The sequence below is a fragment of the Haliotis asinina genome, chromosome 8 (assembly GCF_037392515.1).
Source record: "Haliotis asinina isolate JCU_RB_2024 chromosome 8, JCU_Hal_asi_v2, whole genome shotgun sequence".
Lineage (NCBI taxonomy): Eukaryota > Metazoa > Mollusca > Gastropoda > Lepetellida > Haliotidae > Haliotis > Haliotis asinina.
This window is the reverse complement of record NC_090287.1, coordinates 25,912,611-25,929,750: the sequence shown is the minus strand read 5'-3', so window position 1 is coordinate 25,929,750 and position 17,140 is coordinate 25,912,611. Positions and strand designations below refer to the sequence as shown.

General features: G+C 41.4%; 1 protein-coding gene across 1 annotated transcript in view; it reads left to right on the top strand.

Moving 5' to 3' along the window:
• Window positions 1-333: 333 nt before the first annotated feature.
• LOC137295367 (nuclear migration protein unc-83-like) overlaps window positions 334-17,140 on the top strand; it is a 134,407-nt gene continuing 117,600 nt past the window's right edge. The window contains exons 1-2 of the mRNA XM_067826688.1: window positions 334-421; window positions 4,069-4,387. Coding sequence (XP_067682789.1) covers window positions 4,138-4,387 — 250 coding nt within the window. The 5' untranslated portion in view covers window positions 334-421; window positions 4,069-4,137. The remainder of the gene's footprint in view (window positions 422-4,068; window positions 4,388-17,140) is intronic.

The window sequence follows — 17,140 nt, the reverse complement described above, 5'->3', positions numbered from 1 at the left end:
GTCTTCAGCTGCAGACGACACAATGCCGCCATCTTTGTAGACAAAAGGCGGGTAACTTGACACCTCCGACATGCTTGGTAGATTTTAAGAAAACCTTCCTCAGTATTACGCGACCCCAGATACAGAAAATCTCAAAAATAATAGAATCAAATGTTCAAACTTAGCTTTAAAACTACACCATTTAAGTTTATGCATTTACACGCAATCTCATCTGATGTTGATGAAACCTGTCCTAATAGCGGGGAACAACAGTAGCCTACACTAATCCGCGCGTTTTCTCGCGTGACGGGACTCTCAGATAGCACTTGTGACCAAGTTGATTGTAGAGTCCGTATAGAGGACGCCGGTCCAGGGGACCATTTCGGAGTTATGGAATATGTTTCGTGCCTCTGTCTAAATTAAGAACACCTCCAGGAAATAGGTAAGTCCACTTTTGAACGTTCTCCATTTGTACAGAAACAGTCACATACCAGTCTGAGAGCAAGTTAGTCGGAGAAGAAGCTCTGGTCATTGTACCGTCGAGTACCGTGACCATGGTACAGTTGTTATCTATTGCCATGTGTGCTTATTTCCAGCTTCTTGAGGACGTTACACAATATATAAATAGGCAATACACTACATTTATCATTGAAAACGAACATATGTTTTCAGCAAGTGTCTTTTATACTTTGATTTATCATGTGTCAAAATTTCGGACAGTGGTCATTTGTTTCCCCCTTGACCTAGTTTCGACCGGACATTGCTGTCAGACGAAGCTGTTTTATTGGGAATGTGTTTAGATGGTCTGTGTTGTTTGTCCGGACGATAGGCCAGATGTTAGGATGTTGAAGAAAAATAGTATATCATGCAGAAGAATGGTATACTTTTGACACACTTACGAAGTCACACGCGACTGCATTTTTATCAAACGACATACAAATCACACATAGAGGCCCACTCAAAGAACATAGGTAACAACTCACATGCTTTCTAAATCGCGTATTTAGAATCTACACATATAGGTATATGGTCTTTGGGTGTGATGAAGGTAATTTATTCAGAGTATAAACGGAACAATTTCAGGAATGTATAATAATGCATCCCAACAATAGCCTAGATTCTTTATAATTTACTGTCGACGATGACAGACCTTCGCGGAAAAAATAAAACACCGTAAAACGCTACATAAATACTCCTATGTGAAGCATCTGTCTTAAACGCCATGTGACCGTTCACCTGACAGACGCTGTACCGGTCCTTACTACCGGTCAGCTGTGGTCACCTTCCCAGAGTAACCGAGCCCCGGGGTACGTGTGAAGGAATGCGTCCCCTAAGGCTTTGGAGAACGCACTTCAAAAGCCACACTAATCCAAATTTTCTTAATGAAGTTCAGCTTGTTGAAACATATTTGAACTAAGACTTAGGTTGTTTACAGCTGAAGAGACATGTTAGCAAGAATCTTATGTCTGATTGGTCAATATTGAGAAATGTTTTCTCTAAGGTGTCAACAAATATTAAATCGACTGAAATAGATTCACAGGAAAGGTGCTCGACTTGTCATAAGTACAGTGAAAACAGATTAACACTGACCCTGCGCTATCCCCTTGTTAACAGAAATCCCTGTCTGTCTTACAAGAAAGGAAAATATACCGGGGCCCCGGTAGGTCTATAAAAAAAACCTGACGTGCAAAACAAAGTGTACAGCCTTTTTGGGGTGTAGCTAATATGAACCAAACAAGTGGTTATTGAATGGTGATGTATTAACGGTATTTGGTACGAGTAGTTTTGTTTGTTTTGGGGTTTTTTTTCACTTTAAGGATTGCAGTGTTACTGAGAACGTTTTCAGGCTTATAACGTTTCAACAACTATTGTAATTTTCAGATGTGAATACTTTCTTTTGACTGTCAGTATCGTCAGCCTATACCACAGCGGACAGTTAATGCATGATAGTGCGATCGACGTTATGTGCCCTTGGGATACCGTAACAGAACGTGACCATCCGTGACAACCATGGAGTTTTTAGTCACGTCCTTCTTGTTTCAAGAGTGCACTTTTTCCCTTGTATGTAACTTAGAAATGACTATAAACTTGGATAATCTGTTTGTAGATTGTTATTTTGTAAAAATAGCCTACCACCGGGCAGATGTTTGAAACTGTAACAGCCAGCAGGTATCATTGAAGGAAGGATGTTTGTTAAACGAGTTAAACTTGCGTAACGTACTGGCTATGTATCGCCTTTCGAATATCTAACTGGTTAGCCTAAATTTATATACACACAGGTATACGAGGACGTTTTAATCCCAGACACCTATATTTAACACACGTGGCCACAAGCGCCTCGAATCATACAGTGTGATCCAGCATTTAAACACGCCACACCTTCGCAAAAAGGCATTTAATAAATGTGAACAGTCTCTCCGTCCTCGAGAAGTGACGTCACATGACTTCGGGTCATATTCCTCGTGATCACGTGCTTACATACTTTATTTACCTGCTTGTCAACCAACCAAGTGGCGCTCGGTTTGAATTCAAGTGTGTACCATATCGACGGGCCAGGCTAGGATTATGAGGCTGATTGTGAGGATATCTCCAAGAGCTTTAAAGGTACTAAAATCTTCCTTCATCGAACGTTGATTAAACGTAAGAATCCTTGTGGCCGTTATAGTAGTTGTCGCAGGTTTCACAATGTTGGCTAATCAGTGTAGGTCATGGCACATCATTATTATCAGATAGAGTCTTGCTCAACATACACGTCATATTTCCCTTTAACATTTCTCAGGACGCTTGATCTAATGACGCACTGCTTTCAATAAGCTTGTCAGGTTACTCAGTGTCGCGTGATTAAAAAAACATCGAAGACGTGTTGATGTAAAGGAAATACGTTCAAATTACAGGTGTCTTTAACACATAGTAAGTTCAAATACAGGTATATTTAACATATAGCTGGTGGTATTATTTCGAGGTTGGTTCTCCCTCGGTGTACCGAGCCACTATGAAACTATTTTTCACTTCCTCCAATATCTAGACGGACATTTAGTTCAAGGAATAGAATGATCGTATTTGAATGAATGAATGAATGAATGAATGAATGAAAAAGCATCGCAGATAATACATTCCTGACATAAGCTGACTTTAGTCGTGTTGGATTTGGGACATTGACTACCTATTTTCCATTGATTCGATATTCGCTATGCAGGACGTACCCATGTCCCATTTCACAAATAATGTATTATGAGACGTCCCTCCTCCTTTAACAGCACGCCCTTCATGTTTCAAACGGAAATTTCTGTTGGAAGCAACCGATAAACAGTTGCATTTTATGCGATAATGTTTCCTGTTTCAGTTTTGAAAAGTTTATTTCTAATTATTACAAGAAAACAGCTCTTACAGCTGACTAAAAAACTTTACGACCCGTGAAGGTTCTGGGGGAGAATAGGCCTTCAGCAAACCATGCTTGCCATTAAAAGCGACTATGCTTGTCGTAAGAGGCGACTAACGTGATCGGGTGGTCAGGCTCGCTGACTTGGTTGGCACCAATTGCGCAGATCGATGCTCATGTTGTTGACTGTCTGGTCCAGACTCGATCGATTATTTACAGACCGCCGCCATATAGCTTGAATATTGCTGAGTAAAACTAAACTCACTCACTTAAAAACTTTATAGTGTGAAAAAAGGTTAATGCTGATGTTCCATGAAGTCCTCTAGATATCGTGGTTGTTTACCACTCCAGTTGAAGCCTGTCCAATCTGATGCCGACAAGTCTGACAGATCATGCATGCAGTTGAAGGAATGTAAATTAATGTATATGAATATTAACAATGATATACGGAATAGAAAAAGGAACGCAACTCTGTGTCAAGTGTATAAATTGAAGATATAAACACGAACGCTTATTGTTTTTGAGATTTCATCTTTTCGAAACTTGCGTTTCTTTTGCTGTTTAGTACACAAACATGATAAACTGGAGGTAGACAAGATATCTGTTCTTGCGGTATATGTACGTATACCTTTCAAAGATGCATTTCACCGTTAGAAAGGAACTTGCAACTATGTGAATATGCGTTCTAATTTTATGAAGGTTTGTTTCAGATACACACAAGCACTAAAGTTATGTGCTTAAGAACAAGGAACACAAGAAACTGAGCAGAAAAAACAGGAATGCCAGTTTCTTCTCCAACATTTCGCTTCCCAATGGCAGGAATGAGTACAAGTTTTGACAATGATATCCGGATGGACGCCATCGAGAAGACGTCCACCGGTGGGAAACTGTCAAGAACATGGTCCGAGGGTAATATGTTACGTCACACTCGCAAATGGACACTCTCGTATCAAAGTGTTCGACAGCAACAAATGAAGAAGAGAAAGCCTGAAAGCGTTGAGGCAAAGTTTGAAAGATACAGAGCTTGGTGTAAGTACTGTTTATATATCAATTGCATGCTTAGCTTTGTATCGGGTATGTGGGGTAGACTAGTGGTTAAAGGATTCGCTGGTCATCCCAAAGACTTGGGCTGGATTCCTTACATTGGTACAATTTGTGAAACCCACTTACGGTGTGCCCGTGATATTGCTAGAATATTGCAAAAAGCGGTGTAAAAGTAAACTCACTCTCTCAGCTCAGTAATTTGTCATCTTCCATATCTTGGACATTACAGGTGTATGTCTTCATTGAAATTCCAGACCAGGAGACAACTCCTAAAACTTGTGGTAAATGTAATAAAATGTCTCTCATAACATACAGTGTTTCCTTTCAGTGTTGATATTTGCATAGTCACACTTTGAAACTTGAAATAACCACAGATATGATTGGTGATTATCCACTGATAGTTCATTACAATGGGCAATACCCGCGATTTATCATGAACTGCCTTGTCTCTGGTAAAAGTAATAATATTTATGTTGTCTTCGTTGGTTCAGGTTCCTGATTATCTGACATCATAACTGTAAAATGTGTGTTACCCTGTATATCAGCTGAAACATAAGATACAAAGGTACAGCATTAGACTACACAATGGTAAAACAGATATATCATAAACCCAAATGTATATGCCAGATGTGTGGCTGCCTACCTTGCTGTTTGGCTTTCTATGAGATCTGTCTGATAATCCACATTTTATAACGAAGATACAAGCATACACAACACTTGTTAAATTAACCGCTGCTCTGAAGTATGATGACGTGTTGGCAGCTACATTACGATGTCGTCGTCAAACACCTGTAGGCCCTGCTGTAGTCTGTCGTACAGACCCTGAAGTATAAATATCCAAGAAAGCCCACGCAAATCTAGAAAATCTAGCAAGTCTAGATTTCCATAGCTTCAGATGAAGAAAGTCTCAGGGCTCCATTTCATTATATTATGTTTTTTCACTATGGACGTTTTTTCAGTAAAATATTTTCATTTCAGAGACTAACTGTTAGTCTAGCCCTGCTGTAAAATGGACTATTTTCAAAATGAAGTTAAAACGAACTCATTCACCTACGTTACATGCATGTTGTTTCTATTGGCAAACCAAACATAGCAATACACAACAGAGGCTAAGTTCTCAGCTACTCTGAAATATGCTGACGTCCTAACAGACACCTCACGTGTGCGTCGTCAAACTTTGATAGACGCTGTGGTATAATTGATATAACAGATACACATGGTTTAACTGGGCCATTTCCAAAGTATAGTTAAGCCCAAATCATCCATATTCTTTACATGCCCGTTGTTCCTGTTGTCAAGACTGAACTGCTGGCTCTCGTATGAGCTGAGGGACTGTGTCAGTTCTTATGGTCACAGATCACATGTAAAGACGAATGTGAACCACCATTTCATGTTTGTATTTTCAAGCCAAACCTACCACCCTTTCAAGGGAAACGATTGACTGAAATCAATTTGCTCTGCCCCCGTTTGGACTTGACCTTTTAAATAAACACCACCTCACCTCTGGATGAACTTCAGGGACAATTTGATTACAAGTTTTATCTGGGTTCAAGATCAATCAGAGCTGACCGTGTCCCAGTTACGTAGAGTACCGTATAATCCATTTTATCTGGATTTGTACAGTATGTCTATCATGTAGAAGTTCAACTAAGCCATCTTAGGCCACTCATCAACACAATTATGCCATATTTCCACTGGTTGCATAAGGCAATCGGTGTTTTAGATCACAGTTGGGCATTATCTTGAGAGCTGTCAGTCAGAAGCCTGGTACATATGTGTTATCAGGAAATGTCAACATTGACAGTGACATAACCTCTTTATCACGCTGTCCGGAGTGACACGGCCAGCCCAGGCGGACATCTATTACCGGTATGGACACGGGGGCGGTGTTTTTATAGACTCGTGAGGGGCACTGATCAATGTCATCAAGGTCTGTGTGTACCAGAACGTGTTGTGTAAAGCGAGTAACATCAACACTGAATCTGCTACAGGGATACTGACAGTGACGAGTACAGGTAACCCTGACACATGGCTTTGTTGTCTACGGATCTTGATGCATTACTTTATGATGATTGACAGACGTTGAAATTCATCCTAAATTAAAACCATTTCATGATCACCTGCGCTTGAACTTTTCACGGGACAAACATTGGTTGTAAATTTTTAACCACCACGATCCTGACCCCTAGTAGAAGTCTTTACAGGTCATTCGACCACATGAACACAGTGCTATGGTGGGCTTCAGGAATTGTAGCGAATCAAACTAAATCTTTGGCAGGGCTCCCCTGGGTAAATTATCACGTATTAAAACACGATATATCATATTTAAAACCATTATTATAATGCTTCAAGGTATTACATCCACATGGGAGGATGTCAGTTTGACGATGAAAGAGGAGCAGTTACCAGAAGGCCGCTGATCCGTGTATATGGTACTAAGGCCAGTTATTGTATGGCAACGTATAGTATCGTGTTATATCTGAGTATGTCATCTGTGTCCAGCGGGGGACCAGGATCTGCACTGTGAGCCATGCAAGGACAAGACGATCACTCAATGTATTGGTTGCCAGGCACCACCCTAGTGCTATGAATGCCAATTTGCTTCTCCAGCGTGATCCTGATAAATACAGATCTGTAGTTAGAAGATTATATTTGATTGATATTATTTCTCCGCCGAAGAATAACTGTTAAAATGGTTTCTATTGTGAAGGGGTTCCATGGAGAACTATGAAACGAAATTGTTTTCTCAGGCAAAGTTTATCCTATAGAAATCTTCCCTGCTAGGCATACTGACAGAATTAACTTTACTATCGCCAATTCACCGTTCCAATTAAAACGACAGAGCTATTTTCTCAATCAAAAGAAATAATTACCGACAGCGAAGTCCATTACACGATTCCGGCTTCATCAGAAGGATGTATAAATGGATCATCAAAACTGATTATACGATATATTCGCGCAAAGGTCGAGGTATTATACCTCCCCGGAAACTATCATAAATACACGCACAGGCTACACAATTGTTCGCCTTAAAACCACGGGTCAAAAGAGGGGAAGCAGTTGTCACTGATGCGTCATATCTGGAAATGTTCTTCCCATGTCATCAATAAAACGGGTCGGTTAGGTAGTGGTTAAAGCGTTCGCTCATCACTCCGAACACCCGGGTTCTACTCCCTACATGTGTACAATGTATGAATTGCTGGAATGTTTTTCAAACGGAGTTAACATAGCCATTCACTCTTATGAAAGCTTTACTTTCCATGCATGTGTAAGCATGATGAAACCATTGAAAACGCTAATCTCCACTGAACATTAGAATATGAGAAATCATGGCACCAAATGCTGGAGCTGATGGTATCTTTCTCGACGAAACATTAGACTGGGTGGATAAGGGTTTCTAACATGTCATCGTATCTCAGCTGAGTAGATCGATGCTCACCATTAATCACTGGGATATATGGTCCAGATACAATTATATGCAGACCACTGTCATATAGCTGTAGTTTGGCTTTAAACAACAAACCAAAAGGATAGACGATTAGGTACTTGAAAGCTGAGTTATTCCTTTTGTCGAGCAATGTAGATATTACTGGCATCGTCACTTCTCCACATTAAGCAGTGATAAATTAGAAGTTTCCCTACATCGTCATTTCTCCTCCTTAGGTAATGACAAGCGTTACTTACATCGTCACTTATCCGTCCTAGGTAATGACAAGCATTACTTACATCGTCACTTGTCCGTCCTAGGTAATGACAAGCGTTACATACATCATCACTTCTCCGTCCTGGGTAATGACAGGCGTTACTTATATTGTCACTTCTACGCCCTATGTAATGACAGGCGTTGCTTTCATCGTCACTTCTATATCAACAGTCCCGTTACTATATCGCTGAAATATTGACGAGGTAACGATAAAATGTAACTCACTCACTCACTACACGAAAAGTAAAAGCACAAATCCCTGTTATCGTCACTTCTCCATCACACAAAATGGCAGAAATTACTTCCAAAGTCACTTCAATCATCGTTAGTGGTAGAACATGCTTTCATTTCCACCAAACACACATTACTTTCCCATTGCGTAGATCGATACACATGCTCGATCACTGGATTGGACTCGGCTACTCAGTGTGTACTTACTACCACCACCATATAGCTGGAATATTGCCGAGTGCGGCTGTGAAAAAACAAGCAACCAAACATCACTCTCACTTTACACATCTCTTTCATCACTGCGATTTATTTCACAGAAGTCGGAAATGTCTCGGTTTGTCCTACCAACCAACAATACACACACACAATACTGCTCAAGAAACACTCCTATAAATAATAATAGAACTAAACAGGTGAGTAAATATTTACTCAACCCAGTAACATTGTTCAAGAAGGTAATTAGACCAGTATCAGACGACGATCGACTGTTTATTAGCACATCTAGGTGATAAATGGGACCAATAATAATTATCAGATTATTGTTCTGTCGGGCGTGTTAGTTAATATCACGTCCGTGTATTATTCATACCATCCCTTGAGACAGTCCCAACATCTAGGTAGCGGTGCAGCATAATACATAATCCCCATGCCTTGTCACACTGACTTGATATGAATAAATATATCACCAAGTAACAACTGCTCAGAATTAGTCAATTATTTAATGGACGAGCACATACATTAATGACGAGTTATGCAGTAGACATGTACTAGTTAGCACCCACTTGTTCTGCAGATCTACTTTGTCATAATGGCCGTTGGTGAGTGGCTCCCATGTGCCCCTGCTTTCCAGAATACCAGTGTAATTGAGTACCTTTGGGACTGTAACAGACGCATTACAGCCTGGCGGATGGACATCTGTGACTTCAGACTTATTGCCTGTGGAAGTGTAAACTTGTAGAGGTGTAAGATCTTCTTGTAAGGACCTCGGTACTCCTTGGGCTGAACTAAGGTTAAAAAGGTTAGTTTCCTAGAGTAATTCATTTATTCGAATCCTTTCTTTACAAAGATGTACCGTCCCTCAACCATACTAACCCCCGAACCCTAAACTCACCCATCTTTAGAACAAAGGCCACTCATCGTTACATAAAACATATCACCGCTGACCCGTATTTTAAACTTCTGGTTTATGCCCGGTTATACCCTATTCTGTCAGCGCTGAAGGTAAATACCTACGGTGAAGTGCTCCGACGTAACGCTAGCCAGCACAAACATTCAGCCTTTGCCAATCCCTTTGATGTTCATACGGTCAAATGCTTGATAATATCACTATCCACGTAATTTGGGATCGGTTTTATTGTAAACGGTCATGGAGACAACGTTGTCGATAACGTTTTAGTCTAATAACGCGGGTGCATTGTCCTACGCGTGGTCAGTTGACGACGTCAGGCTATAGCTGTACTGACTGGACCTGGGGGCGCCTTACATGGTCAGTTAGGTCAGATTGCCCTGTCTTCTCCACAGTGTCATCTCAGTGAGTCACATGTCGCTGCTTGTCTGGGTCAGTCAAAGACATTCTGATAGGAACAGTGTTCTGCAATCCTGCTCTGGCTCGACGTCATCCAATTCCGCTTGACAGGTCGATTCGTCCATTTCACGCATGCTGGTTCATATACATTTATTAAAGAACGTACTTAGTTTGTACAGATTATGTTGAATTCTTTTTCGCATTTATGTAGTTTTACGAAAAAATAAGTTATGTAATATAAACATGTTGAATACATGTAAGTACACAATTTTATTAAAATATGTATGTCGATAGATACTATGTTGATACGATGATCATGATACATTGAACATAATTAAAAATTACTGAAAAACGTGGCGACATCTCGTCATTAGGATTAATTAATGCACGGAGTTTTTCACATTTCGATGAACGCGACCAATCAAAGTGTTTATAAATTTACAACTACATGCAACAGTAGGCATGTATGTCAGTACGTGCAGCGTGTACTGAATGCATGTTTTTCGCATCGTTCTAATGTGCAGCCGGACCCTCACTGATGTTGAAGCTATCCCTTCTCTCTGTGTAGCAATCAGTGATCCTCCCTCCAAAGGAGGGCCGCTGTGTGGTAATGTTTATTGATTTTCATTGCAACCATCCAAATTTCATCAGTGTCTGTGAACGTCCCCAGTTGGTCAGCATGCCCTGACATTAGCCTTGACCATTCCGCACGTGTCAGATTTCTGGAATATTTCTCAATCCCTAATTTGATGCCGTCTTGTGAGTCGCGTATATTGAACCTTGTAAACTGTGCACTCGTGGAATCTTCAAGACCATCTGTGACACTGATGCTTGGACTTTGGTACCGTGAAGGAGGTTACCATGTGAACCAGAGCGCACGTGTGTCACCGTTCCAGGTGAGTCTGTTGTCACTACCATCCGTCTGTGTTCTCCGTTAAAGAGGCAGATCTGCTAATAAGTGGAAAATTGCCCCTCCTTGGTATCACCTGCTAAGGATGCTATAAAAATTAGAACAGTAATGCGTACGGATCGATATGTCTGCTTATAACCAAGCCAGTTATTGCCGACTCAGCCATTAACAGATTCTCTGTAGTATACCAGTAGTATCCCTCTGACAGACGAAACCGCTCGATAATGACGGATATACCATGCTTGCATCATGTCTCGAAGACACCCAACACCTTTTATCAATACCCACGCTACTAACACTACTGTCTGACCACATTATAATAGAACCTTGTGGTAGGCATGTTCTGAAAAGGCGCGGTTGACTCAAGACGTGTTCGAAACAACGTGTTTCTACGTTTAGAATTATCTTTCTGAAATGATCCGCTGAACGCAAAGACGCAATCAGAAATTGTAACTGGGTCGTCTTCTTGGGTCATTGTAATCTGGTCGGACTACGCCAAACCGTACTCCGTATTTTATTGATGACTGACGCGAAGCCTTTCAGTTGATATCGTGTGGTGAGAGAATGCTAATCTTGTTTCAGAGGTTAGTGACTTGCGGAATTAAATGTCTCAGTCACGTGCGGCTACCTGTACGATCGATCAGGTAACCTGAAGCCTCGTGCTTTACGCGTGTTGTCGGATCCTCCCATGGGTGTCTTAGACCCTGGTTTCAGTGCCTGCAGATGGCGCTTTTGTTGCTGTGATCAAGGTGCACATGGTCGGCAAGATTTGCATCCGTCTTTGTTAACGCTGGTATTATTCCTGCCGACTTCATCACCATATCTGACACAATTAGAAATCTGTGTAATGAATATTTGCTTCCACTATTGTTCGACACAAGCAATCGGTATCGGCCATCGAGGTCATTCAATTAAAGTATGAATGACAAACTATTGATTCGGCACAATTTTCCAGAATCGGGCGGAGCATTACCCGATTCTAAACTACAACTATGTGTTTCCTTTTTCAGCCAATAACGATTTGGCGATCAGCCTTTGCCGTTTCCCATGTATGGTCACAATGGTTAGTGATCCCGTTTGCAAAACAATAGCGTTGTTCTTTTACAGACGTGACACCCTAAACTCAAGTATAGGTGTTTGCAAGCTTTGTTCTCTATATACATACCAAATGGTTAGGTGATTCACTTCAGGTACTGGGTGGATCGTGTGTCACATTTTGGACAATATCTGTTTAACGCTGCACTCAGCTATTTCCCAAATAAATCATCGTGCCTGGTTTAGATTATCTTGTGATTGAAATCATGAGCATAGATCTACACAACTAGGATATAATAACAGGCATAAACCGAGTCAGCGTAAGTCGTAAGTCCGTAAGTCGCCTCTATTCGACAAGCATGGGATGCTGAAGACTGGTTCTAACTCGCATCTTCACGGGGTATTTTTAGAGATTGTCATAAATGTCAATGTCCATTTGGTGACTGTGAAGGTCCGTCGGAGAATAGGCCTTCAGCAACCCATGCTTGCCATTAAGGCGACTATGCTTGTCGTAAGAGGCGACTAACGGGATCGGGTGGTCAGGCTCGCTGACTTGGTTGACACGTGTCGTCGGTTCCCAAGATCGATGCTCATGCTGCACATCACTGGATTGTCTGGTCCACACTCGATTCTTTACAGACCGCCATATAGCTGGACAATTGTTGAGCGCGGCGTGAAACTCAAACTCATTCACAGTCCATTTGGTCATCACTTACAGTAAATATGACCGGCATTGTTCTTTTCCCAAATTTATGACTGTATTTAAAGCCGCCCTAATTTCCATAAAACAAAATTATGGCTATATGGATACGGTAGTCTGCGTTCATTATGACAAGACATGTTATCATTAAACGCAGAGAGTGAGTGAGTTAGTTTGTAAGTAACGGGCTTCACACATTGTGCTCATAAGGGGAATTGAACCCGGATCTTCAGTGTGACGAGCCGAGACCATAACCACTAGGTTACCCCATCGCCCTAGATTTTAAGGCACAGACTGCACGTACATGCCTTATAGTCCTGGGAAGACAAACAAACGTAATTACCCCTTGTCACTTCAAACAGGCTCGTTTCTGAAATTTATCGGTATAAGCGTCACATGATCATCAACATATTGCACAGCGGACACTTGGTGGCGATAATGTATTGGGTAATTGCTCAGGGACTGGCGTAAGCGATTATAGATCGCCATTTTCAGCATCTTAACACCTTTCATGAGAATCACGTGACTTACATATGATACACCTGGTAATTATTTAGGCCGTGTGATTAAATATCCATGGTTCTTGTTTCATAAATCATACAGAGGAACCGTTCCCCGTTAACGTGCGGTAACGTTTGAGATGATGTGTCGGGCTGTTTGTTTATGAAAAAGGATTATGCCTGATGTAAGTTTGGCATTCAGTTGAGGTATGGAATGATTGTATAATTGCCTAATCTACGAGGTAGGCGTGAATGTGATCGATCTCTTGCCACACTTGTATTGATTTTTTACTTCGCTCGTCCGCCTACGTATATACGAACGCGTATTCTTGTAAACGATACCTTATGCCAACTTGAAGCACGCGCCGCGCCATGGCAACGCGTCTAGATGTGACTCTTCACAAGGAGGTCCACCACTGACGACTTATCGAGTTTGTACAGTGGTTCAGGACACCGAAATGTTTCGTATTAGAAGTAAGTAGTTGTGACGCGATCCTTTACTTCAAGGACATTTCACCAGGATTGCCAGAGTTTCGAATAAGATCACTTAGATGACGTTGAACAAACATTCTGACTTGACAAAAAGACTCCAGTATGTCGGGATGCGTCACTCTGATACAAGCAAGGGATACTACATTTTCCGCGTTAGTTCATGCTGGCATTAATGTCATGACTTACAGCATTAACTGGTTCGGTTATTGTCACGAATAGTCGATAGAGATTCTGACAACATGCATGTTCTCCTCCATTTTCCCTTGTTTTCCCAACGCTATTGATCTTAATGCCTTGACCGGTCAAATGACCTGTCCAGCTCGATGGACCAGATATCATCGCCACCATCCTTTGTGTTTGGACAATGAGCTAGTCTCGTGGCTTGGCACCGCATTCTCTGTTTGTCAAGTGCTCTGAGTTAAGTGTGGACGGCTGCCATTAGTTTACCGTTAGTAATGAGACAACAAATCAGGGAAAGGCATCAGATTGAAAGGATCTATACATCCAATTACACGGCATTTAGGAGAAACACTCTTTCCATAAACCACCCGCAAATCAACACACGAAATGTGTACCTAATTTCTATACCCTCTTTCCGTTTTGTGTACCAATAATCAGCTTCAAGGTGGAAGACAATTGACGTTGGTCTCAATTACAAGTTAATCCAAAACAGAGTACAGTATATCCGTCTGAAATCTTTACGGCAAGAAGAAGCAAAATAGTTCATATTATCTAACCTGCATGGGAGTCTCCATGAATAAGTTCATGACAAAAACTTATGATTTATTTGTTTTTTACATGATGGTCTTCAAGCATACTACTTCCTGAACACCTGGTATATAAATTAATGGTGCAGTATCAGCGTTTACTGACAACTGGACTCGAAACCCGCTTAGTGGTAGGATTTTGCGCTACATAATGTTTCCGCATTTATTATGAATACTGGAATCAGTCCGTCATTGAAGATAGGCTCCGCAGTATTCCCACATTTCACAACAGGTTACACCAGAAAGGGATTTCATACACTGTGCTCTTGTGGGAATTCCGCGTGATGAGCTGTAAAGAATAGGCTACCCACCAAACGCTGACAAGTTAATGAGTAACTGCTCTCAGTCATTTACATTCGTGTCTATGAAACTCAACTACTTTCTCGACGTATTCCTCACTTACGGGAACAATGATACCGTTTATTGGCGTTGACCAAACATACATGGAAAATCCCTTAGAAAATCTAGGTATTTATAGATCCGATCCCTGGTCATCAAAAGACAGGTGACGTGCAATGTTCAGTCCTCCTCATCTTATCGCGTGTCAGTGAACAGAACCAGATTGACATACCGCCTTCAGTGTATCTGTAATCTCAAAATAGCTACTAACAGGAAACCGAAATTATAAGTCTGATTTGTGATGGGATGGTGGTGTCGATCGGCATGCGCGAATGTTTAGACTGGTCAGCGTCCACTGCCAGAGAATCATTGTGGTTATCAACCGTGTTTAACAAGGACAGACAGGGATCAAAGGTTGTTTCAACTGACAGGTAAAAATGGACAGCTATCTGCACGTTTTGTGTTCTTTGGATGTTGATCATTCATTGCATGTTGTTATTAATCGTCTTATCGCTGTTATTTGCTTTATTGAACGCTGGGTTACAGGCTACAGCGACAAGCTAAGCTGACCGATGATATTGCTATCTGTTGTTTCGTTCACACGATTGCGAACAAGTACGAAAGTGGAGATTTTTTTTGCTTTGATTCAGGTTGTCCTTTAACCACGTGATCGGTTTAGTGTGTGTATTTTCAGTTTCAAGTATGCCCCCTCCAGCCTTCTCTATATTCATAAGATGAATGCTGAGTTACCTCCTCTAGGCGTACAGGAACCTTGTGAAACTCTCCCCAGTTATCACGTTTCTACGTTTACACCAGATATATGCTAGTGGTTTGTCTAAACGAGCATGACTTCATTTTTCTCCAACACGGGCTGACACGCCTCGATGTACCCGGGAAGAACAATGAGATCTGGATTCTGCCTCCACCAGACACAATAAGCCACGGTTATTTGACGACAACTAGGTCTGCCTTCTCCAGGAATAATTCCATGTCCCCAAGCTATCGTGTATTCATTGGGTGTGCTTAGTGTTGATTAATAATATTGGTTATACTCTGATAATAGGATTAGGCTATGAAAAAAGCTATTTCACCTCCACTCTTTTGACAAACATTGTTAATGAAAATTGATCATTTTTCTGCGAGATCAAATATTTGTCAATGAAATATTCTGACAGAAGTAATGGTTTTGCCAGTTATTGATGAAAGGTTATTATTGACACGTTAAGAAATAGGTTCCTGTCAACGACCGATTTAAAATACGTTACAGGACAACTGGAACATCCAGGATGTAGGTCTTTCGATCACTGCATAGTTTCTGGGCCAACGAGGGCCTTGACCCTCACTGGCGGCTGATAGTTCTGGTAGGGATTAGGAAACAAACCGGGGTTTGCCCAAGTAGAAGACAAAATCATGCCTGTATGTTTGAATAATCACTCATTTTCATGCAGACAGTGTTGTTGGGGTGCCGACACTGCCGAGTCTTACGTGTGTTGACTACGAGATAGATTAACGCTTAGTCATCATTTTAGTGGAAACGAACGGCCTCATTTAAAACTAAAAACAAGCCCCAAAAAGAAAACCTTCATTTAAGGTTCTTCTTAAGAGGAAGTGCCAGGGTAAGTGAAACTAACGCGGTTCAGGGATTGTACACACAACCAATCCAACCACGAGGTCTTTATTCCCTATGAAGTACAATCGGTCAACATGGTTCATCTACACGTTCCCCGGGCGGTTACAGACCCATGAAGATCCAGGTTGAAATTGGTCTTCGGCAACTCATGTTTGTTATAAGAGGGAACAGGTGGTCGGATTGGTTGATACATGTCATCGTGTCTCAGTTGCATCGATGTCGATGCTGTTGATCACTGGATTGTCTGGTCCAATTCTCTACAGATCACCGACATATACCTGCAATATTGTCTAGTGCGGCGTTGAACAAACAACCAAGCTCTCATATGTTTTTTTTTCAGAGCTGCATTAAGAACGTGATATTTACGTGTTCTCTGGGTTCAATGTACTAATTATGTATTGATGGCTATCAAACATGAGACAACGTCAGCATATGCTGTCTCGAACAGACTTCGGCGGTCAGCCCTTCTTTCACCCTGTATCAAAGGTTAACACAAACCCTACGTGAGGGAGTAACCGTGCTATTAAGCATCCTGCCCTTCGACCCTGACCATTGTGTCTACACTAATTACTAGTATTTCCGAACGTATTCCGAAATGCAAACTGGTATACCTTCTCATGGCAGTTCGTTATCGTCACCTGTTAGTCGTTACTCCATGCTGGGATATGTTGATTGCGAAGGCATGTTATATCACGAGCAGGCGTAACGCAAGAACGTCGGATTTATGCTGAATCATCAAAACGCTTTTTCCCGAATGAACAACGTACTTTTTGGTTTTATAGATGGAATTGGAATCGCCTTTGACTTTAGATGGACGGTGGGGTAGCCTCAAGCTCGTTAAAGTGTTCACCTGTAACACCGAAGACTCTGGTTCGACTGACCTGACGGGTTCCATGTGTGAAGAAC